This window comes from Salvelinus fontinalis, chromosome 25, assembly GCF_029448725.1.
Source record: "Salvelinus fontinalis isolate EN_2023a chromosome 25, ASM2944872v1, whole genome shotgun sequence".
In the NCBI taxonomy this organism is placed as follows: Eukaryota; Metazoa; Chordata; class Actinopteri; order Salmoniformes; family Salmonidae; genus Salvelinus; species Salvelinus fontinalis.
The window spans coordinates 19,933,632-19,958,168 of record NC_074689.1 but is presented as its reverse complement, the minus strand read 5'-3'; the positions used below and the strand labels follow the sequence as shown (position 1 = coordinate 19,958,168).

General features: G+C 43.7%; 2 protein-coding genes across 2 annotated transcripts; both read left to right on the top strand.

Moving 5' to 3' along the window:
- The first annotated feature begins 6,201 nt into the window (after positions 1-6,201).
- LOC129822960 (organic solute transporter subunit alpha-like) lies at positions 6,202-11,976 on the top strand. The gene is made up of 8 exons (XM_055881552.1): positions 6,202-6,487; positions 8,802-8,953; positions 9,638-9,711; positions 10,090-10,248; positions 10,611-10,722; positions 10,826-10,972; positions 11,194-11,299; positions 11,428-11,976. The coding sequence occupies exons 1-8, from the start codon at positions 6,418-6,420 to the stop codon at positions 11,580-11,582; spliced, it is 975 nt and encodes a 324-aa protein (XP_055737527.1). The 5' UTR covers positions 6,202-6,417; the 3' UTR covers positions 11,583-11,976.
- A 100-nt stretch (positions 11,977-12,076) lies between these two features.
- On the top strand, positions 12,077-24,457 carry LOC129822958 (pyruvate dehydrogenase (acetyl-transferring) kinase isozyme 3, mitochondrial-like). Its single transcript, XM_055881549.1, has 11 exons — positions 12,077-13,801; positions 16,525-16,666; positions 16,857-16,928; positions 17,308-17,492; positions 17,648-17,737; positions 19,522-19,599; positions 19,927-20,006; positions 20,086-20,187; positions 20,359-20,469; positions 20,690-20,803; positions 20,954-24,457. The coding sequence occupies exons 1-11, from the start codon at positions 13,702-13,704 to the stop codon at positions 21,101-21,103; spliced, it is 1,224 nt and encodes a 407-aa protein (XP_055737524.1). The 5' UTR covers positions 12,077-13,701; the 3' UTR covers positions 21,104-24,457.
- Positions 24,458-24,537: the final 80 nt, after the last annotated feature.

Below are 24,537 nucleotides of genomic sequence, written 5' to 3'. Positions count from 1 at the left end.
GTCTTGGCTGTGTGCTTAGGGTCGTTGTCATGTTGGAAGGTGAACATTTGTCCCAGTCTGAGGTCCTGAGCGCTCTGGAGCAGGTTTTCATCAAGGATCTCTCTGTACTTTGCTCCGTTCATCTTTCCCTCGATCCTGACTAGTCTCCCAGTCCCTGCCGCTGACAAACATTCCCACCGCATGATGCTGCCACCACCATGCTTCACTGTAGGGATGGTACCAGGTTCCCCCCAGACGTGACACTTGGCATTCAGGCCAAAGAGTTCAATCTTGGTTTCATCAGACCAGAGAATCTTTTTTCTCATGGTCTGACAGTCTTTTAGGAGCCTTTAGGCAAACTCCAAGCGGGCTGTCATTTGCCTTTTACTGAGAAGTAGCTTCCGTCTGGCCACTCTACCATAAAGGTCTGATTGGTGGAGTGCTGCAGAGATGGTTGCCCTTCAGGTTCTCCCATCTCCACAGAGTACCTCTGGAGATCTTTCAGAGTGACTAAGTTATCATTGTTTTGGTTTGCAATGGACCTCGTAGTTCCACTCTCCGTACCTCTGATACCTCCTTTGTCCCACCCCCCACACATGCGGTGACCTCACCCATTGAGACCAGCATGTCCAGAGATACAACCTCTCTTATCATCACCCAGTGCCTGGGCTTGCCTCCGCTGTACCCGTGCCCCACCATACCCTGGTCTGCACATTATGCCCAGAATCTATTCTACCACGCCCATAAATCTGCTCCTTTTATTCCTTGTCCCCAACGCTCTAGGCGACCAGTTTTGATAGCCTTTAGCCGCACCCTCATCCTGCTACTCCTCTGTTCCTCGGGTGATGTGGAGGTAAACCCAGGCCCTGCATGTCCCCAGTCACCCTCATTTGTTGACTTCTGTGATCGAAAAAGCCTTGGCCTCATGCATGTCAACATCAGAAGCCTCCTCCCTAAGTTTGCCTTACTCACCGCTTTAGCACACTCTGCCAACCCTGATGTCCTCGCCGTGTCCGAATCCTGGCTTAGGAAGGCCACCAAAAATTCTGAGATTTCCATACCCAACTATAACACTTTCCGTCAAGATAGAACTGCCAAAGGGGGAGGAGTTGCAATCTACTTTGTCACCTCCATGACCAAGGCCCTTCTCCCCCGATTGCTCAGTTTGGCCGGGCGGCCAACTCCAGGGAGAGTCTTAGTGATTCCAAAGTTATTCCATTTAAGAATGATGAATTGATGTCTGTGTCCAGTGGGCAGTATCTAGTCTGGTGTCTTGTGTGATCTTAGGCATGCTCTCTCTAATTGCCCTCTTTCTCTCTATGCCTCCCCTCCCAGGGCACCCGAGCCCTAGGACCATGCTTCAGGGCTACCATGCCTGACCATTACTGGCTGTACTGATCCCAAGTTCATTCGTTTGTGCTGCTGATCCAGTTCTCCTGTGGTGTTGAACTGTTGCACCCTCTATAGCCATAGTGGTTATTACTAGACTATGCTGGTAATCTATGAATGTTGGAATGTCTTGGCCACATGTACTCTTTAAATCTCCACCCAGTACATCCAGAAGAGGACTGACCATCTCTTGGAGACTGGTTCCTCGCTAAGTTTCTTCACAGGTTCCTGCCTTCTGGGGAGTTTTTCTTAGCCACTTTGCTTCTGCATCTGCATCTTGTTCTTTGGGGGTTTTGGCTGGCTTTCTGTTAAAGGGCAACTCCACCATTTATAACATTTGGGTTGTTATTATGAAGTATTTAGTGATGTCCTACACAGTTTTCATTTCTATTGACTGTTTAGTGACGAGCAAATCTGGAAATTGCTTCCCTGTGACGTTTTCAAGTAGGATCCCTGAGATGACTAATAAAAGAAATGATGGACAGTTATTTTCAGCTGTCTATATAACCTGTCTGTAGTTTTCAGATCATATTGGAACTCCCTGCTATATGTTGCTCTGGCTGTCCTCGTCTAATACCATCTGTAAATATTTTACAGAAACACTCAAAAAGCTATAGACTGATATTTATAGTCAGTTTACTCCAATCATTTAGTGTTGTTCAAGGCTCAAGCTCCCATGAGATTCCATTTGGCAAAACCCCCACCTGTAATGTCCTGACCAGAGTTCTTATGTGTTTTGCTTGTTTAGTGTTGGTCAGGACGTGAGCTGGGTGGGAATTCTATGTTGTGTGTCTAGTTCGTCTGTTTCTGTGTTCAGCCTAATATGGTTCTCAATCAGAGACAGCTGTCAATCGTTGTCCCTGATTGAGAATCATATATAGGTGTCTTGTTTTGTGTTGGGGATTGTGGGTGGTTGTTTCCTGTGTCAGTGTTTGTGCCACACAGGACTGTGACGGTTAGTTTGTTTGTTATTTTGTATCGTGTCTATGTCTAACGTTAGTAGTTTGTGTATTGCACTTTCGTTTGTAGCTTCACGGTCGTTTTGTGTTAGTTTGTCAGTATCTTGTCTTTGTGTTTATTAAATTCATGGAAAATTACCACGCTGCACATTGGTCCTCCGATCCTTCTCTCCTCTCCTCGTACGAGGAGGAAGAGCTAGACTGCCGTTACACCACCATCACTGATGAAGTTGCTGTCCTTTCTAAATTGCCTATATTTTCTTAGCGAATTACTTGTAAACGTCATACTTTATTTTATATACAGTACCAGTCAAAAGTTAGGACTGTCACAGTGGCGTGTATAAGTGGCAGAGGAAGTCAGGCGCAGGAGAGTCAAATAGAGTGTAGAATGGAGTACTTTAATTAAAGTCCCAGTAATCTGCTCCATAACACTCACGGAAAAAACATAAAACAAATCTGGGTACGAAGACCCGTCGCACACCTATACACAATCAACACAACACTTGACAACGAACAATCTCTGACAAACACATGAAGGGAAACAGAGGGTTAAATACACAACAGGTAATGAAGGGGATTGACAACAGGTGTGTGGGAAGACAAGACAAAACCAATGGAAAATGAAAAGTGGATCGATGATGGCTAGAAGGCCGGTGAAGTCGACCGCCGAACACCGCCCGGACAAGGAGAGGCAACGACTTCGGTAGAAGTCGTGACAAGGACACACCTACTCATTCAAGGGTTCTTCTTTATCTTTACTATTTTCTACATTGTAAAATAATAGTGAAGACATCAAAACTATGAAATAACACGTGGAATCATGTAGTAACCAAAAAAGTGTTAAACAAATCAAAATAGAAAATTGAGATTCTTCAAAGAGGCCACCCTTTTCCTTGATGATAGCTTTGCACACTTTAAGGCATTCTCTCTCCCGAGTGGCGCAGCGGTCGAAGTCACTGCATCTCAGTGCTAGAGGCGTCACTACAGACCCTTTTCGATCGCAGGCTGTATCACAACCAGCCGTAATCAGGATAATCCCATAGGGTTAGGGGAGGGATAGGCCATCATTGTAAAATAATAATTTGTTCTTAACTGGCTTACCTAGTTAGATAAATAAAAATTAAAAAACATCTTCATGAGGTAGTCACCTGGAATGCATTTCAATTAACAGGTGTGCCTTGTTAATAGTTCATTTGTGGAATTTATTTCCTTAATGCTTTTGAGCCGATCAGTTGTGTTGTGACAAGGTAGGAGTGGTATATAGAAGATATCCCTATTTGGTAAAAGACCCAAGTCCATCTTATGGCAAGAACAGCTCAAATAAGCAAAGAGAAAGGACAGTCCATCATTACTTTAAGACAAGAACTTTGAAAGTTTCTTGAAGTGCAGTCGCAAAAACCATCAAGCGCTATAATGAAACTGGCTCTCATGAGGACCGCCACAGGAAAGGAAGACCCAGAGTTACCTCTGCTGCAGAGGGTAAGTTCATTAGTTACCAGCCTCAGAAATTGCAGCCCAAATAAATGCTTCACAGAGTTCAAGTAACAAACATATATCAACATAAACTGTTCAGAGGAGACTGCGTAAATCTGCGTAATAATGCTGCAAAGAAACCACTACTAAAGGACACCAATAAGAAGAAGAGACTTGCTTGGGCCAAGGAACACGAGCAATGGACATCAGACCGGTGAAAATCTGTCCTTTGGTCTAATGAGTCCAACTGCTGTGTCTTTGTGAGACGCAGAGTAAGTGAACGGATGTTCTCCGCATGTGTGGTTCCCACCGTGAAGCATGGAGAAGGAGGTGTGGGGGTGCTTTGCTGGTGACACTGTCTGTGATTTATTTAGAATTCAAGGCACCAGCATGGCTACCACATTATTCTGCAGCGATACACCATCCCATCTGGTTTGCGCTTAGCTCATGTCACGTCTACTCCCGCTGCTCCTCTCTGACGCGCGTTATCGCAAGTTTACTCATCATTACGCACACCTGCCACCATTGTTACGCACACATATGCGCTTTATGAGACTCACCTGGACTCCATCACCTTCCTGATTTCCTTCCCTATATCTGTCACTCCCCTTGGTTCTGTCTTCAGGTGTTATTGACTCTGTTTCATGTTTGTATGCTATTCGTGTTTCTTGTGTTGTTCCATGTTTTATTTATTATAACATTTTCATTCCCTGTACTTGCTTCCAGTACTCCCAGCGTACATGTCACAGAGCCGGCATCGTTACGCGCACCTGCACCTCATGACACTTACCTGGACTCCATCACCTTCCTGATTACCTCCCCTATATCTTTCACTCCCCTTGGTTCTTTCTTCAGGCGTTATTGACTCTGTTTCATGTCTACGCTTTTTGTGTTAATTGTTTTGTACTATGATCTATTTATTATTGCATTTGCTTTCCCTGTACTTGCTTCCAAACTCCCAGCATACACGTTATAGAATAACACCAAGGGGAAGCAACAGGGATGCCCCAGCTGGCTCGGCAGGCTTCCTATGCCTCAGCCGGCTCGTCAGGCTTCCATGTCTCAGCCGGCTCGTCAGGCTCCCATACCTCCAAGAAGGAGAGTGATTGAGTGCTGCATCAGATGACCTGGCCTCCACAATCACCCGAACTCAACCCAATTGAGATGGTTTGGGATGTGTTGGACCGCAGAGTGAAGGAAAAGCATCCAACAAGTGCTCAGCATATGCGGGAACTCCTTCAAGACTGTTGGAAAAGCATTCCAGGTGAAGCTGGTTGAGAGAATGCCTAAAGTGTGTAAAGCTTTCATCAAGGCAGAGGGTGGCTACTTTGAAGAATCGAAAATATAAAATATATTTTAATTTGTTTAACACTTTTTTTGGTTACTACAGGATTCCATATGTGTTATGTAATAGTTCTGATGCCTTCACTATTATTCTACAATTGTAAAAAATAAAGAAAAATCCCTGAATGCGTAGGTGTGTCCAAACTTTTGACTGGGACTATTTATATATATCTCCTTTTTCAATCTTGTCTCATCACTGCAACTCCCCAAAGGCGCTCGGGAGGCGAAGGTCGAGTCATGTGTCCTTTGAAACATGACCCATCAAACCACGCTTCTTAACACCCGCCCGCTTAACTCGGAAGCCAGCCTCACCAATGTGTCAGAAGAAACACTGTTCAACTGACAATCAAGGTCAGCCTGCAATCACCCGGCCCACGACAAGGAGTCGCTAGAGCACAATGAGCCAAGTAAAGCCACCCTGACCAAACACTCCCCTAACCCAGACGATGCTGGGCCAATTGTGAGTCACCTCATGGGTCTCCCGGTCGCTGCCGCCTGCGACACAGCCTGGGATCAAACCCGGGTCTGTAGTAATGCCTCAAGCGCTGGTATGCAGTGTCTTAGACCGCTGCGCCACTCGGGAGGCCCATGTCTAGCCTACTTTTATTGTAATATTGTTTTACTATTTTAATTTGTGTAATTTTAGAAAACGTATGGTGTTTTCATCTTTCATCTTTCTGACCTTTTATTATTTTATTTGTTAAGCGCTTTGAAATACATCCCTTGTAAGAAACGTGCTCTATAAATACAGTTTGATTGAACCACAAGAAGTCAACAATACGCCTCCTACAACAGCTTGAAAATAGCAAGGTAGGATCAGAGAAAGAGAACGCTTGATAAAGCCAAAATATAGGCTACTACTGTACTGTTGATATTGTGTTCAAGTAAACGGAGGACTTTGATTTTATCTTGTAAAAACATTCTACGAGCTGGGTGTGATTTCACAATTGACCCTGTGGAGGGGTCCCTGCGTTTAGAGACAACTCTGTTCACAGAAAACGACGTGCGCTGCAGGCGGGCAGAGGGCGGGTCCAAGTTTTTAGAAACTGGTATTTTCTCTGAGTTTGCCCGCAGTTGCAGTCCAGAGGTGAACTGCAGCCCATGTCCCTTGCAGCACTCCAAACATAATTTATTTTGAGATTTTCTATCAACATTGACATTGCTGCCAATTGAGTGCATGTGGGTGGTAGAGGGACAGAGCACGGATAAATCGTTTTTGTTTTCGTCAACGGCGCCCTCTTTCTACTCAAACGTCTAACCAAACCGTCTGAGGATGGACGGGAACAGAACCATCGACCTGAGCTGCAGGGACAGACCTCCCGTGGCCATCGACATCATTTCCCGTGAGTTGAACAGCTCGAATAGGCCTATGTTTTCTATAGGCGTCTTTTTTATACTAGCCTATCGATAACTTTTCAGCTGTTCTGGGACAAGTGCCGTAATTTTCTTCAATCTGCCGGTGGTTAGGCCTACGCATAACGTAAACATGCATTGCCACCCATGTCCCTGGGCTATAAAACACACATCTAGGTAAGGTAGAATTTTAGGCGACATTGATACAGATTGAGCTGTTTATTAATTCAGTCACCATTGAGACTGTTGGAGTTCGGAGAGATGAGCCTTTTTCAAATCGAATAATCACATTAATCCTTTAGCAATTGACAGGCAGTGACTTGTTTATGATTTTTTTTAACCACTGTAAGCTCTCCTGTGCCTGCTGATTTCAAACTGCTGTTATAATGTAGAATTAACATACCAGTATGGTTTTTAGGGTGAGGGTCAACAGTTCTATATTGTACCCCATCACCTGAGCTCTGAATCGGGTCTTGAGTTGTGTGTGTGTGTGTGTTTGCCTTCTTAATGGTTAAGTTGTGGTAAACTAATCTGAAGTAAGATGACTAGAAGTGAAAAAGCAATGATTTCACAACACTGCATCAAAACATCTGTTACTGGCATGTGTAACATTGCAGGGGTAAGGGGACAGTTAACGTCCTACATTTTGCCATGGGGCAAAGAGAAACATGCATTTTTTTAGCTAATCTCATGGTATTCTACACATTTTGCCATGAGGCTGAGAGCAAAATGTGCAGTTCTATAGCTATTTTAAAGCTAAAATATACATGTGTTGACTGATAAACACACTGGGCTATGAGCTGTCTTGTTTGCCAAATGTACAAATGAAGTAGGCAGTGGCATGGTGCATTTAGCCAGTGAACCTCAGTGACATGCCTCAATGTGGTCATATTCGTGGCTTATTGGTGGTGCGGCTTTCAATTAGTTATTTTTGGCCACCCATCCCATGAGATTGAATGTCATTCCAGTGCACTTCTTGCTATGAATTCTATCTGATAGTGTTTGCATGTTTAGGTATGTCAATTTTAGATTATGGGGATATTATCTATATGCGTGCAGCACTAGATGCTGTTTTCAATTGTGCCCTTAGTTTTATTACTGGTGGTGGTTATAGAACTCACCATTGTGTTTTGTATCTCTTTTTATGTAAGGAGAGAGCAGCATTCCCTTGTTTATCTACATAGCACTCACGTAGAAACTTCCTATGTATCTATCATCATGAATTCAATTTAGGTAAAAAGACAAATGTTCCGTTTGGAACACTGACAAGTAGAGAGCATAATTTTTTTATTTTTTCTTCTCAATCGTATTGGGATGAGGGCGGGGTGAGATGAGTGCCTACGCGGCTTCCCTCATCTCACTTCCCCATCCCTCCCCACTCTTCTCTAATCATGTCCTTATGTGTCTGTCTGTGCCTGTTACACAAATCAAGTTGCTCTTCCCAGAAATCCGAGCAAGGACTTTCTTTCCCCACTTCCATAACACATGGCTTTGTCTGCTGAAAAGTGTGTTGTGTTGAAGTGTATTTGTGTATGTGTTAGTGCAGTCTTAGTTTGTGTGTTTGCATGTGTGAGTTAGTTACTCAGTCTTTGGCAGAAGGGTTTTGTGCTGTTTTCCAAACTTTTTTTTCCTTTACTACTTGTCTTGATTTCACATAAACACCCTTGTTTTCCAGAAAACATCCATTTCTCTTTCTCTGAAATTGACACATCTCTTCATTTTATATGCTTTTTTGGAACTGGGAGGTCAGAAATTAGTTCCAGAGAAAATGGTAAAGTGAATCACCGCCCCTAGATAAGGCCTGTGTATTGTCCCTAAAACTGGTCCTTTCGCTTCGTGGACTCCCTCCTATTTCTTTCATCAATCTGTTTTATTGTATCACACAGTGTAGGTGAAGAGAGGACACCAGGAAAGGAAGCTACTTTAGACTGTTGCCACTCTATAGTCCTTTGCTCTGTCTTTTTTTTTGTTAATTCTTTCCAACGTGTCAAGTTATTATCTTTTTGTTTTATCAGGATTTGGTTGGGTCTAATTGTGTTGCTGTCCTGGGGCTCTGTTTGTGTTTGTGAACAGAGTCCCAGGACCAGCTTGCTTAGGGAACTCTTCTCCAGGTTCATCTCTCTGTAGGTGATGGCTTTGTGGTGGAAGGTTTAAGAATCGCTTCTTTTTAGGTGGTTGTAGAATTTAATGGTTATTTTCTGGATTTTGGTCATCTCTCTATCTCTTTGTCTTTCTGTCTCTCTCCCCCTCTCTTGTTTTCACCCCCCACCTCACTCTCACTCTATCCTCTCTCTCTGTCTTTAGAGTTGGACATATTTGGTATCATCCTGTACTCTGTGCTGACCTTCATGGCAGTGGTGTCCATGCTGGTCTACATAGAGGAGTGTTGGTACATCTACCGGAAGGTTCCCTCCCACAAGAAGAGCGCCATCATCTGGGTCAATGGGGCAGCACCGGTAAGCACATACTGATTTATCAGGAGGCTTTAAAGGTGCAATCTGGTACTTACTACTTTCATATCCTCTCTGTGACAACTCATTGTGCTACAGTACAAACACATGCGGCAAAAAACAAAACTTTTGTGAACTTGTGACCCATCAATCAAATGTATTTATAAAGCCCTTTTTACATCAGCTGATGTCAAAGTGCTGTACAGAAACCCAGCCTAAAGCCCCAAACAGCAAGCAATGCAGATGTAGAAGCACTGTGGCTAGGAAAAACTCCCTAGAAAGGCCGGAACCTAGGAAGAAACCTAGAGAGGAACCAGGCTCTGAGGGGTGGCCAGTCCTCTTCTGGCTGTGCCGGATGGAGATTATAACCGAACATGGCCAAGATGTTCATAGATGACCGGCAGATAATAATAATAATAATAATAATAATAATCACAGTGGATGTAGAGGGTGCAACAGGTCAGCACCTCAGGAGTAAATGTCAGTTGGCTTTTCATAGCTGATCATTCAGAGTTCGACAGCAGATGCAGTAGAGAGAGAGCCCAAAACAGCAGGTCCGGGACAAGGTAGCACGTCCAGTGAACAGGTCCCATCCTGTCAGTTTACTAGGAAATTCTAGGGCAGTAGCACGGTTAGGAAGGATGCATTGGTATAGCATTCAGACTAAGTCTGTATGTCTGTGTGTGTCAGGTGATCGCCACCATGTCCTGTCTGGGGATGTGGATTCCCCGAGCCACCATGTTCACTGACATGACCTCTGCCTGGTATGTCACTCAGCCTTTGCTCCTTTTCTCTTCTCTCTCTCCTTCTGTCTTTCGCTTTCTTTACATATCAGTTTCTCTTTCTTGACATATCCTCTTTCCTCTCCTCCACCTTCCATCTCTCCCAGTGTCTGTCTGTGTGTGGCTCTGGGCTTCTCTGGATCTCAGATCCCTGCTGTGACGGGCAGGAAACTCTGTAGGAAGAGACACACTGTGTCAGCAAAACATAGAGTGATACTAAAAACACTTACAATATTGATTGTCTAAAACCGTGCTTGTGTAGTTCTTTCCAAACCCATCTCTCCCTCTGTCCATATTTTATTCACTCCTTCCCTCGTTGTATATTTGTGGTGTGTGTGTAACGTGTGTCTGTCTCCGCAGCTATTTTGCGATCGTAGTGTTTAAGTTCCTGGTGCTGATGATTGAGGAAGTGGGGGGTGACGAGGCGTTTCTACGGCGAGCAGGGAAAAACAAGCTGAGGATCAGTACTGGTCCCTGTTGTTGTTGCTGCCCCTGTCTACCCCATGTTAACATCACACGGTAACACATGCATACACAAACGCGTACTCACACACACACACTGTTTAGGATCAAATGTACTTCATAGCAAGACCTGTTTCTTAGTTGAGTCAGAGTCCAGCTACTAGGTTAGTAGTAAAACAGTAGCTGGATTTGTAAAGGATCTGGCAGGTTGAATGTGCCCCTGGCCACTCACCCTGGCTCTGTATGGGCCCCTCCATGTCTCACAGTACATCTGACAACATTATCACTCCAAATATGCTACCTACTGGTCATTGTCCGCTATAGGCATGGCCTATAACAACATTTTAGAAATATGTAGAAAATAATTATTATTTTTGATATGAAATATTTGTTGAATGTTTTCCTCTGGTTTTCCCCAGACGGAGTCTGTTCCTGCTGAAGTTGGGATCGTTCCAGTTTGCCGTGCTAAAGATCGCCTTCACCATACTATCAATCATCCTCTGGACCAATGGCAACTTCGACATCGCAGATGTTAGTATGGGGTGTCAACACACACACACAAAATTGGGCTTCAAAGGAAGAGAACATATTCTCAATACACACACTCCCAACACTGTGTGTGTGTGTGTTCCAGATGGCGATAACGGGAGCAGCCATCTGGATTAACCCAGGTGTGGGGGTTCTGACCATCATAGCACTGTGGCCTGTAGCCATCATGTTCATGCACCTCAGAATCACACTGCGCAGCCTCAAGATCATCCCCAAATATGCCATGTACCAGGTAAGATTACACACATGCCATGGTTCATTTACAATCTGAGGAAAGATATACAGTAAGGCCCTCCTCAACCAATCAGAGGTCAGTTAATTAATTCCCTGAAATGACAGGAGTTTCAGCAAATGATAACTTGTGTTTACCTGTTTACATCTGCAGAGTGATGTCCTTTTTTGTGTTTACCTATGTTATGCTGTTGGGTTTTACCCATGATGCTGTGCGTGTAGCTGGTGCTGGTGCTGAGTCAGCTCCAGTCGGCCATCATCAACATCCTGGCTATGAACGGAACCATCGCCTGCACGCCACCATACTCCTCACAGGCCAGGGGATATTGTGAGTCTTATCTCCATCCATCCCTTCATCACTGTATACCTTATTACACACAAACTCTACTGCTCTCAGGCAAGCAGATAACTTAAGTGACCTATCCTCCCTCTCTCTCTCTGTGTGTGTGTGTGTAGTGATGAGTCAACAGTTGTTGATCCTGGAGATGTTCATCATCACCTTGGTAACCCGCCTGTTGTACCGCCGCCAGTATGACCCACTCCCTGACGACGAGAATGACGATGAACACACCAAGATGGTTATACCGGCCAATAAATCTGACATAGCGTGAGGGCATGAGAGACTGTATCTGTGTGTGTGTGCATGAATTAGAGACAAAGTGTGTGTGTGGTTTTGTTAGAAAGGCAGAGGGAGTGTGTGTGGTTTTCTTAGAAAGGCTGTGTGTGTTCAAGAGAAAGAGTATGTGTGTATGTTATGTTACACTGAGGTCTGCAGTAAGAATTTAATCAGTTATGGCATTTTCTGGGTGAGCAATGCTGTTAAGATTGATCAGAAGTCATAATCCCTCAGCCAGTGTGTTTGGATAGTGTTGCTATTATGTAACTGTAATCTAAGAATTATTTCAGAAATGTATTTTTCCTCAGAAATTGTATCTTTTGCCATAGCCTTGGTGGACATTATAGTGTATTATCATGATCCATTTATAATATATACATTTTGAAACATTTTCTCTCATATTTGCTTTGGCATTTGTGTTTTCATAGGCATGCATACACACGTATTTGTAAAGAAGAACCCTGTATTCATTGTAGTGGCAAACTTGCTCCACTAGGTGACAGTATGAACCAATGTGTCCGCCTGCCAGAGTGACACTGAGCAGTAGCCTACATTGATAACATTTGGATAAGGTCATTCTATCATGATCATTGACAGATCAACACAGACACACCTCTTTATTCTCTCCTCTTTAGACCTTCATCTTGTGGAATCTGAGTTATCACAACCCAGAGGCACTCTGCAGATCAGGTTAAGTTTAGAACTCTAGGTGAACATACTAAAGTAACTATTTGTAAGTCGCTCTGGATAAGAGCGTCTGCTAAATGACTTAAATGTAAATGTAAACTATCAAATGGTAGGTGCAAATTGAAACTTTAAATAATTGTTCTAATTTGTATTATTGTAAAGGATAATTAGTAGATTACTTTGAACTGTTCCAAGCTCTACCACTTTCTAGTTAAGGCTACTGTATCCAGCGGTGTAAAGTACTTACTTAAAAGTATTTTAAGTACTACTTAAGTCGTTTTTTGGGGTATCTGTACTTTACTTTATTTATATTTTTGAGTAGTTTTACTTCACTACATTCCTGAAGAAAATGTACTCCATACATTTTCCCTGACAACCAAACGTACTTGTTACATTTTGAATGTTTAGCAGGACAGGAACATTGTCAAATGCACGCACTTAACAAGAGAATACGAGGTCATCCCTACTGCCTCTGGCCTGTCTGACTCACTAAACATAATTGCATCTTTTGTAAATAATGTCTGGGTGTTGGAGTGTGCCTTGCAGTACATACATTTTAAAAACATGAAAATGGTGCCTTCTGCTTTGCTTAAAATACTTAATTTGAGAGGATTTATAATTTTGATACTTAAGTATATTTTAGCTATTACATTTACTTAAGTATATTTAAAACCAAAAACTTTTAGACTTTTACTCGAGTCGTATTTTACTGGGTGACTTTCACTTTAACTTGAGTAACTTTCTATTAAGGTATCTATACTTTTACTCAAGTATGATAATTGGGTACTTTTTCGACCACTGACTGTATCCACAGGTATTCTATGTGGGCTAGTTATGTTGCTGATCTGTTGCCCTCTCCATAACTTATTCAAGGTTAGCTGACTTTTATGATCGGCTATACACACACAAAAACTGGATCAGTTACATGCGTGTTGGCATCAGTTATCAAGGACACACAGTGACGGCTACTGTTCAAAGCAACATTTAATTCTATCCAATTAACCGGTCTGTTAAACTGCTACAGACCCGCCCCTTTCTGGCAGACAGACCAGCACTTCAATCGCTATCTCCCATTTTCTCTTTTCCGGGTTTGACAGGGCAAGTGTCGACCAATCACCGTTAAACACCAACAGACTCAGAGTAATGCGCGATTGAGTGAGGGCTCGCGACAGTACGTATTCTCCTGTGCAACAATATTGCATCGAAACCATTCCAGAAAATAGAAGTGCCACATATTGAATGATTAAGCTACAGTAACACTTTTAGTTATATCGTTCAGTGATTTGCAGGTCTAGACAGAGAGAAACGTCAAATGAAGACGTTGTCTGTGGAGGATGCACATCGCTGTCAGTGTCATTGGATGTGGTGGTGTTTTTAATTTAACCATCATCATTCCGGAACGACATCTACAATAGCAACTTTTCACAATGAGGCTGTATACGGTTTTATTGAAAAACACCAAAAAAATTGAATATTATTCAAGATTTTCACCGTCACCTCTCTCCATCAAGCAATTTTTGGAATTTGGTAAGTAGCCTAGACTAGGCCTACACTCTCTTGGTAATGGGCTGTCACTATCAATGTGTTTTAATTTTAGGCTGTTGTCTATTATTCTGTAATATGAATGAAATCCTGATGAACAAACATAAGGCGATGTGAATCTCTGAAGGTGAACATCCTTGCAAGTGTTGTTTTTATTCCCTTGAATACGGTCAATGTTTTTATAGTATGCCACAGTACTCAATGAGAATTCTGTTCTGATATAATTTGCATGATTTTTTTTTTTTGTTGCCACAATTAGCATATACATTTTTTGTTGTTGTAGTTATGAGCAATATGCCTATCAGTGCACCAGTATAGACTGGGGGCTATAGCCTATAGCTACAGTATAGACTGGGGGCTATAGCCTATAGCTACAGTATAGACTGGGGGCTATAGCCTATAGCTACAGTATAGACTGGGGGCTATAGCCTATAGCTACAGTATAGACTGGGGGCTATAGCCTATAGCTACAGTATAGACTGGGGGCTATAGCCTATAGCTACAGTATAGACTGGGGGCTATAGCCTATAGCTACAGTATAGACTGGGGGCTATAGCCTATAGCTACAGTATAGACTGGGGGCTATAGCCTATAGCTACAGTATAGACTGGGGGCTATAGCCTATAGCTACAGTATAGACTGGGGGCTATAGCCTATAGCTACAGTATAGACTGGGGGCTATAGCCTATAGCTACAGTATAGACTGGGGGCTATAGCCTATAGCTACAGTATAGACTGGGGGCTATAGCCTATAGCTACAGTATAGACTGGGGGCTATAGCCTATAGCTACAGTATAGACTGGGGGCTATAGCCTATAGCTACAGTATAGACTGGGGGCTATAGCTACAGTATAGACTGGGGGCTATAGCTACAGTATAGACTGGGGGCTATAGCTACAGTATAGACTGGGGGCTATAGCTACAGTATAGACTGGGGGCTATAGCTACAGTATAGACTGGGGGCTATAGCTACAGTATAGACTGGGGGCTATAGCTACAGTATAGACTGGGGGCTATAGCTACAGTATAGACTGGGGGCTATAGCTACAGTATAGACTGGGGGCTATAGCTACAGTATAGACTGGGGGCTATAGCTACAGTATAGACTGGGGGCTATAGCTACAGTATAGACTGGGGGCTATAGCTACAGTATAGACTGGGGGCTATAGCTACAGTATAGACTGGGGCCTATAGCTACAGTATAGACTGGGGGCTATAGCTACAGTATAGACTGGGGGCTATAGCCTATAGCTACAGTATAGACTGGGGGCTATAGCCTATAGCTACAGTATAGACTGGGGGCTATAGCCTATAGCTACAGTATAGACTGGGGGCTATAGCTACAGTATAGACTGGGGGCTATAGCTACAGTATAGACTGGGGGCTATAGCTACAGTATAGACTGGGGGCTATAGCTACAGTATAGACTGGGGGCTATAGCTACAGTATAGACTGGGGGCTATAGCCTATAGCTACAGTATAGACTGGGGGCTATAGCCTATAGCTACAGTATAGACTGGGGGCTATAGCCTATAGCTACAGTATGGACTGGGGGCTATAGCCTATAGCTACAGTATAGACTGGGGGCTATAGCTACAGTATAGACTGGGGGCTATAGCCTATAGCTACAGTATAGACTGGGTCTATAGCCTATAGCTACAGTATAGACTGGGGTCTATAGCCTATAGCTACAGTATAGACTGGGGGCTATAGCCTATAGCTACAGCATAGACTGGGGGCTATAGCCTATAGCTACAGTATAGACTGGGGGCTATAGCCTATAGCTACAGTATAGACTGGGGGCTATAGCCTATAGCTACAGTATAGACTGGGGCATTGTGTCCAGTCAGAAGACACAAATGCTGAGTATGGGTTAATAACATGCTCCCATATGTGACTTGTGTTAAATCATCAGTTTCTGACTGCTAAGCAACAATTTAGTTAATGAAGTCAAAATGAAAGCTTTCTGTTTCTTTCCCCCCTATCTCTCTCTCCCTCTCATACAGATAAGCTACACTCACAGGTGTACAGAGGGCTGTTTATTACTAGTTGAACAGGTCTACAGTAATAACAGCTCGTGTCTTGTTGGGTCACTGGAACTGTTTCATAATCCTTCCTTTGTGTCTGGGCCTGGGAACCAGAGACTGCTCAGGGAGACCACTGCTGTTATTGAACCACTTTAACTTTCTCTCTCTCTGTGTTTGTGGCACATGTGTGTGTGCATACTTGCCTGTGATAAGAAAGGCTCAAATAGGCTGAACACACTCAGACAGTTAGTCTGCCTATTTTCTGAGTGCGTTCAGCCTATTTGAGCCTTTCTTATCAAATTAGCCACGCCTCGGCCCAGCATTAGTTGCCTTGGGCGCCTTTCCCTGGAGGTTAAATAAACATTACTCATTGCTGTTTCAGAACATACATTGAAGTATCTATGGATAGCATGTGGACTGTGTATGTAAGTGAGAAAGAGATGCTGGGATTTGCCTATAGTCAAACACACAGCAGCTCTGGTATTTCCAGCATTCATCACATTGTAACTATGGTGGGATGTCCATTTGTTCACATCAATATGTCACAGAGGGGTGTCTTTTGTTGCTTTTTCAGACAGAGAAGTTGAACATCATGGTAGAATGCCATTTGCTTTTTAGAGTGGATTTTCCCAGTCAACTTTTAAGACTCTCCCTCCCTTCCCCTCCCATCTCCTCCTCTAGGTCGGGACAATGCGTGTGAGAAGACATCCTTTATGTTCCTGAGGAAGGAGCTGCCGGTGAGGCTGGCTAACACCATGAGAGAGGTCAACCTGTTGCCTGATAACCTGCTCAGTCAGCCCTCAATCAAACTGGTGCAGAAATGGTGAGACATTTAGCCTGAGTGCCAGTCTGTTTGTGCTATCATGCCAAATACTTGACAATGAGCAATGGAGTTGGTAAAAGCACAAAAACATATGGGACCAGTCTAGTGAGAATGAGTCATAACACACAAACATGCCTGTGACATACCCCAAACTTATTGAATGAGCTGTGTGTGTGTGTGTTCACCTCAGGTACATGCAGAGCTTTGTGGAGCTGTTGGGGTATGAGAACAGAAAACCAGAGGATCCTCAGGCCCTCAATGAGTGAGTATGGAGGACAATGTTTTTTCTAGATATTTTATTCCTTGTTGTTCAACAGATCAATCATGTGATGTTGAACTGAAGACAGCAGGGAGGTAGAATGGTGTGAGAACCTGAGAGGGATGTTTGGAGGAGAGGGGGATGAGGGGAGCTATGAAGAGGTAGAGGGTAGCTTACTGCTAACTGCCTGTGTCCTTGTCCTCATACTCACCTGATGCTAAACTCCTGGACTTACCTGTTCAGATAATCATGTATATTTATACCATAACAGTGTTCACACCATGTGAGAGAGATTTAGATAGGAACCACTGATAACAACCCCAGCTGACAACTGTAAGTCAGCAGAAATAAGGTATTTCTTTTCTCTCTCTCTCTCGCTCAGTTTCCTGGAGTTGTTGATAGAGATCCGTAATCGTCATAATGACGTGGTCCCTACCATGGCCCAGGGGGTTATAGAGTACAAGGAGAAGTTTGGCTTTGACCCCTTCGTCAGCAGTAACATCCAATACTTTCTGGACCGCTTCTACACCAACCGCATATCCTTCCGCATGCTCATCAACCAACACAGTGAGAGCACACACTCTGACACACATTTACAGCACGTTAATACGCACATGTCCGCTGGACGATGTTTAAGATATGTGGACAGTGTGTGTGTGTGTAAAGGCGTTATGTCTTTGGGGGAACCATGGTATCCATAATGTTCATGTCTGTCTCCTCAGCTCTCCTGTTCGGCAATGACACTAACCCAGCCCACCCCAAACATATTGGCAGCATAGACCCCACTTGCAGCGTGGCTGAAGTAGTCAAAGGTGAGGACTGGTCAGGGGGGGGGGGTGTGTCTTTGTCTGACTCACTGTGTTTTTCAGAAGCAGTGGTAAAAGATCACGTTGTATTTGTCACATGATCTGTAAACAACAGGTGTAGACTAAGAGTGAAATGCTTACTTGCGAGCCCTTCCCAACAACGCAGACAAAGAAATAATAGAAAGCTAAAACACACAAGCTCACAGAACGGGAACGCCGTAGCGCGTACAAATCGTCTGTCCTCGGTTGCAACACTCACTACCAAGTTCCAAACTGCCTCTGGAAGCAACGTCAGCACAATAACTGTTCGTTGGGAGCTTCATAAAATGGGTTTCCATGGCCGAGCAGCCCCACACAAGTCTAAGATCACCATGTGCAATGCCAAGCGTCTGCTGGAGTGGCGTAAAGCTCGCCGCCATTCGACTCTGGAGCAGTGGAAACGCGTTCTCTGGAGTGATGATTCACGCTTCACCATCTGGCAGTCTGGCGGACGAATTTGGGTTTGGCGGATGCAAGGAGAATGCTACCTGCCTGAATGCATAGTGCCAACTGTAAAGTTTGGTGGAGGAGGAATAATGGTCTGGGGTTGTTTTTCATGGATCGGGCTAGGCTCCTTAGTTCCAGTGAAGGGAAATCTTAATGCTACAGCATACAATGACATTCTAGACAATTCTGTGCTTCCAATTTTGTGGCAACAGTTTGGGGAAGGCCCTTACCGGTTTCAGCATGACAATGCCACCGTGCACAAAGCAAGGTCCATACAGAAATGGTTAGTCGAGATTGGTGTGTAAGAACTTGACTGGCCTGTACAGAGCCCTCACCTCTACCCCATCGAATGCCTTTGGGATGAATTGGAACGTCGACTGCGAGCCAGGACTGATCACCAAACATCAGTGCCCGACCTCACTAATGCTCTTGTGGCTGAATGGAAGCAAGTCCCCCGCCACATTGTTCCAACATCTTGTGGAAAGCCTTCTCAGAAGAGTTGAGGCTGTTATAGCAGCAAAGGGGGGACCAACTCTATATTAATGACCATGATTTTGGAATGAGATATTCGATGTGCAGGTGTACACATTTTTGGTCATGTGGTGAATGTACTATACATATAACTAGGAATAAAGTGACAGATAATAAACATTAGCAGCAGTGTATGTGATGAGTCAAAGTTGGTGCCCAAAAAGGGTCAATGCATATAGTCCTGGTAGCTATTGATAACTATTTCACTAACTATTTAGCAGTCTTATGGCTTGGTGGTAGAAGCTGTTCAGAGTCCTGTTGGTTCCAGACTTGGTGCATCGGTACCGCTTGCCGTGCGATAGCAGAGAGAAGTCTATGACTTGGGTGGCTGGAGTCTTTGAAGATTTTTAGGGCCTTCCTCCGCCTTGTATAGAGGACCTGGATGGCAGGGAGCTCAGCCCTAGTGATGTACTGGGCCGTACGCACTACCCTGTGTAGCGTCTTGCGGTTGGATGCCAAGCAGTTACAATACCAAGTGGTGATGCAGCTAGTCAAGATGCTCTCAATGGTGCAGCTGTATAACTTTTTGAGGATCTGAGGGCCCATGCCAAATCTTTTCAGCCTCCTTGGGTTAATCCAACCCTAACCTTAATAGTGATGATGGCAGTTTTCTGAAACAAAACAATAGTCATCTCTCTCCCCTTAGTCCCTTCCTCTTTCTCCCTTTTCCTCTCTCGTTACCACCCCCAAATGCTTCTGCTTTTCTTAGGTAGTTGTGTGCATGATTGCATGTATCCATCTGTCCATCATGTGACACTGCCTTCCTGTTTCAGATGCCTATGAGACAGCCAAGATGCTGTGTGAACAGTACTACCTTGCTGCCCCTGCACTCCAGATCCAAGAGTTCAACAGTAAGACATCTTCCCTGTTTTACCACATCTCTGATCCCCCTCCATGTTGTCTAATGTACAGTCAACACACACACAAACTTTCCACACGGTCTCATGATATCTTTGATCTCTATATGCTGTCTAAACACACTCTTTACAGTATGTTTGTGGTTTCATAACATCTGATCCCTCTCTGTGTGAGAGATAACAGAGCTCCACCTTTAAAGGGAAGTGTTGTAGCCACAGGACTGCTCCTATTTAGAGATGATGGTTGCAGAGGTCAGATTTAGTCCTGCTGTGATTATATATATATAGAGAGATATCTTATTTTCTCTCCCTGTGTCCCAGTGAAACAAGACAAAGACAAATCGATCCAGGCTGTGTATGTTCCCTCTCACCTCTTCCACATGCTGTTTGAACTCTTCAAGGTGTGGCACGCACACACACAAGTACACATACACAATGCACAACCATCATCATACTAATAAAATTGTTTGGTGTGTGTAGAACTCTATGCGGGCCTCCGTGGAGCTCCATGAGGACAGTAAGGAGGGCTTACCTCCGGTGAAGGCCAAAGTCACACTAGGAAAAGAGGACCTGTCCATAAAGGTAACACACACACACACACCTGCCAATACTTAGACATGCCATCTATGAGTGGGATGTATGATAAATGCTCTATAAATTGTTATATTTACCATCATCTTTTACCCAGTGTGTCAAATATGTGACATATCCTCTTTCTCTCCCTTCCCTCTCTATTTTATCTATCTCTGTCAGATCAGTGATAGGGGTGGAGGTGTACCTCTGAGGAAGATCGATCGTCTGTTTAACTACATGTACTCTACTGCCCCCACGCCCAGCCTAGAACCCTCCAGCACTGTCCCACTGGTACACACATACACATTGTTCCCCATATTTTTCAGGTTTTCTGACTCATCATTCTGAAGCCAGTAACAGATGCCAGTGTTTTTCTGTAGTGATTGTAAACAACTTCTTCTGAAGAAGTGACTGCCCTTATACTACACTCTCACCTATGTCATTTCTCTCCCCCTCTTGTCTGCTATCTCTGACTCCCAACTTTCTCTTCCTTCTCCCTCCCTGCTTCCAGGCTGGTTTTGGCTATGGTCTGCCCATCTCCAGGTTGTATGCCAGGTATTTTCAGGGAGACCTGAAGCTCTACTCCATGGAAGGGGTTGGCACTGATGCTGTCATATATCTCAAGGTAGGAGGGGCTTCTCTCACACCACCAATCATTTTGATGTTACTCTGTGATTTTCAGACTCTGATATACCTCTGCTCTGTAATACAATTCACTATCAACATTACTCCATCCCTTTTCATTGGTTCTTCTTTTGTCCCGCCCCCAATCCAGGCTCTGTCCAGTGAGTCGTTTGAGCGCCTGCCCGTCTTTAATAAGTCGGCATGGCGACACTACCAGACCAGCCCTGAGGCAGACGATTGGAGCAACCCGAGCAAAGAGCCACGAGACACCAGCAAATCAAATTACAAGGCCAACCGATAACTCTGCCCTAAAACGCTTCCCCCGCCCGCCTGCCTGGCACACTGAACTCTGCCCCTTCAATGATCCCCTCGCTAACAAAATCATCATGGGTTTAACTTCAGCTGCCGCGGCGATACAACGCCCTCTCTGCAGTCATTGATGTTGTTGTCCCAGGGTGGACTTTGGAACAGGATTTTAGCCCCACCCCTTGACTCCTCTGATAGGTTATTTGGTCAGTTGTTCCTCTTCACAATATGTTCTAAGTGGGACTACAGCGACCAGATTGGTGGACAGACAGTCAGTTTGAGATGGTTGAGGCCACTCTTTGCTTCGATCCCTTATCTTCAGCTTTACTGACCACAGCACTCCCTTGTGGTTCTCTCCAGCCACTGCAGCTAGAGGCTCTGTCTTTGGGCTGGGAAAGGTTTCTGTTCTGCTCTCTCTGTGTCCAGTCTCGGTTTGTTCAGTCAAACATAATAGAACCTCTGTTTCTCTCTTCTCTCCCCTACAAAGCAGAAGGCTGTGACAGGCTGAGGGTTTGGGTTTCAGGCCTGACAGAGAAAAGGGACAAGGAGCTCCTTTTCTCCCTTTGAGGACACAGTTTTGAATGGGCACTAATCTCGTCCACCAGCCGGCGCTCTCTGTCGATCCGTCTGGTCTCACAGCGCCTCAGAATGGAACTTGAATGGGAGACTATGGCAGGAGCGGCGAAAACATACGCCGATTTTAATTGGCTGTTCTCTGTCCATCGCCATCTAGCCCAACCCCGAGAACATACCCCAGCTACATTGTGGACTTCAAAGCGCAAGTGAGGAAGGAAGTGAGTTCGGGAAAATCTGAAAGTATGCATATTGGAAATTATTTTGACTTATAAACTTTATACGCCCGAACTCAGAATCAATTGGGCTTCCCCAAAATAATATTGTTTATGTAATAGAACATTTATTTTGATTGACAATTTTCCAGCTAATAAAACGGTTGCTATCTCTCACTTCCTGTCAGTTACTACTAGCTTCCACTGCCACAAAGTCAACATAGGCTACAAAAATTGACTGTGTGGTCTTAATTTAAGGAACAAACCGAGAGATAGGCAGCGTTTATGACTTTGTGGGTGTGCTAACTTGTGACGACCCTCCTGCATCGATTTAAAGACATGTCTCATAGTTGTGTGATTCGCTTAGAATTTGACTTGATTAGCATGGCACTCAGTAAATCAACACCCCCTAAGTTCTAACCAGTCCCACCCTATTACGGTCCCTGATATCTGGAGTCCTTGGGACGTCCCTACCCCATTGAAGTTGAAATGTAAAAGTGTTAAGGTAGGGACATCCCAAGGATCCTGGATAGCACTGACCACCCCGTTACCAGACTATGTGCGCCAGCAATTCGACCCGGGCACGAGGTTAATTAGGCACAACGAGGGTCAGGGTGGGCAGTTGTCATGGTTACAGTGGCGTGGCCAATGCCAAGTTATAGAAAAGAGAGAGTTGCAGTGACTAACTAGACCTATAAGAACATTTTAGGAACAATGGGAACAAGCTTTAAACTAACTAAAGATAGTTATTATGCATTACGCATGTTGCATTATATTATAGAAAGAATCTGGAACAAACAGATGTATTTTTTATTAATTATTATTCCATTATCTCAGAAAGAGGGGGAGACTTAGAACTCTGAGGAGTTAAGAAATAGTATTGCATGACAAATTAATTTCAACTCCATTGTTTTATTTTGTTTTTACTGTATTGTGACGTGTTGGTTTGAGAGGAGAAACTAGTGAAATAGGCATCCTCAATCTTTCCCCCAGATCTTAACCAGCGATACTGATCCTCCCTGAACCCTTTGAAAGGTTAAAACTGTATAAGGTTAAAGCCCACCTAGCTGTCTTGCCCCCTTTCTAAAAACCTTTGGTGTTAATTTGTTTCTATTGAACAACTTGGTGCCCATTTGAGGTTTTCTATGGGAAACACTGCTCTGAGTCTCAAAGAAAATGGATGTTTTCAGGATGCTAATGTTAACTAATGATGGTTCACCATGTGAGCCTTGTCTTTCCTGTAGCTTATTGCTTGTAAACCTCTCCAGCATTACATGTGTTACTGTTAACCCTCCCAGCTCCTTCCACACCCTGATAAGACCATGCAAAGGCTACATGACCTATCCTAAAGATGGCTACATTTTGTTAACCTTGTTTGTCCCCCTGTGGCAGCATCAACCTTGCAAAGCATTATGAACATTCTCACGTTAACCAAGACTATCGCTAACAACATCACACCAACTCAACCTTTTAATTCACCTAGTAGTGGTATTACTAAACATTATGAACATTGAACGAGCTTGAACATCAACTAGTATTTTGAATGGTTTTCCGATAAGACATGTAATAGCTGTCATTGGTTGAAGTGTGTGAATAATGCTCTTCAAGGATGGAAGGGATTGGATGAGATTAATATTTGTATCTAAGTGTCAAGAAGAATCTGTGGCATTGTAGTGGTGTAAAACAGTGGCCATTTTGAAACCCCATTGTTTGTGCAGGAGTATGCAGGAGTATGGACCTGAACAAATATTTTGTGTTCCTGAAACAAGGGTTCTTTTGCATAGGAAAATGGTTGATTTTTGATCTTTTGTTTTTTACTTCAATTTTTTTGCATTTATTTTTTGTGTAACTGGATGATGATTATTCCAGAGGGGGCTCTTTCCTCCCTCTTTTTTGATTTTTAAGTCACCATCTACAGTATACACATACTGTTTTTCTTCATCAATGACTTCGTATGTGGATTACATTTCATTCAGGCCTCTCTGATAAGAATCAATTGTCTTAGTTAACACTGGGATAATATTAGCTTGTTTGTTTCTAGTTATCCTCATTCTCATTGGCCGGTTTATGAAAAGTGGGCCAAATTTGGACCAATCATGTAGCTCTGATCTGACATCATCAGTTTTCAGCAAAACCTGAACTAACTCATTCCAGCACTGCCAAGGTGGCACCTAAAATGGGTTTAGCTGTAGATAAGGTAGTGAATCCTTTCTTACCTTTTTGTACCTCTAAGGTATTAGTAGCTTATATTGTATATACAGTATGGTAATATATTGAACCGGTGTGAAGTGATTACTCATACATCCTTACTGTATCTCTGATGTAAGGAGATGACTGAGCACTTTGTTTGAACTCCTCTCTGTAGAGAAAGTGTGTGCAGACGTATGCAGCCCATCTTATCACAAAACAGTAACTTCTGTATGTATACATGTGGTACAGTAGCGGCTAGCATAGATAGTAGACACAGTGATATGCTGAATACCTCTATATTGTTGTATGAGGTCAAGCTTGCAATACCTACTGTCAATTTCCCAAAGCTACAATAAAGAGAACAAAACAGACAGTTTTTTTTCTATGCATGTGTGCAAACGAGTCTCTGTTGAAAAAGAGATTTGTTTCCTCTCAATCACCAATCTGCTTC

Excerpts from the sequence above, each read along its gene's own strand:
- LOC129822958 (XM_055881549.1), top strand. The coding sequence starts at position 13,702 with ATGAGGCTGTATACGGTTTTATTGAAAAACACCAAAAAAATTGAATAT. Across the intron at positions 13,802-16,524 it reads CAAGCAATTTTTGGAATTTG|GTCGGGACAATGCGTGTGAG; the intron begins GTAAGTAGCCTA and ends CTCCTCCTCTAG. Across the intron at positions 16,929-17,307 it reads GATCCTCAGGCCCTCAATGA|TTTCCTGGAGTTGTTGATAG; the intron begins GTGAGTATGGAG and ends TCTCTCGCTCAG.
- LOC129822960 (XM_055881552.1), top strand. The coding sequence starts at position 6,418 with ATGGACGGGAACAGAACCATCGACCTGAGCTGCAGGGACAGACCTCCC. Across the intron at positions 6,488-8,801 it reads GGCCATCGACATCATTTCCC|AGTTGGACATATTTGGTATC; the intron begins GTGAGTTGAACA and ends CTCTGTCTTTAG. Across the intron at positions 9,712-10,089 it reads ACTGACATGACCTCTGCCTG|CTATTTTGCGATCGTAGTGT; the intron begins GTATGTCACTCA and ends CTGTCTCCGCAG.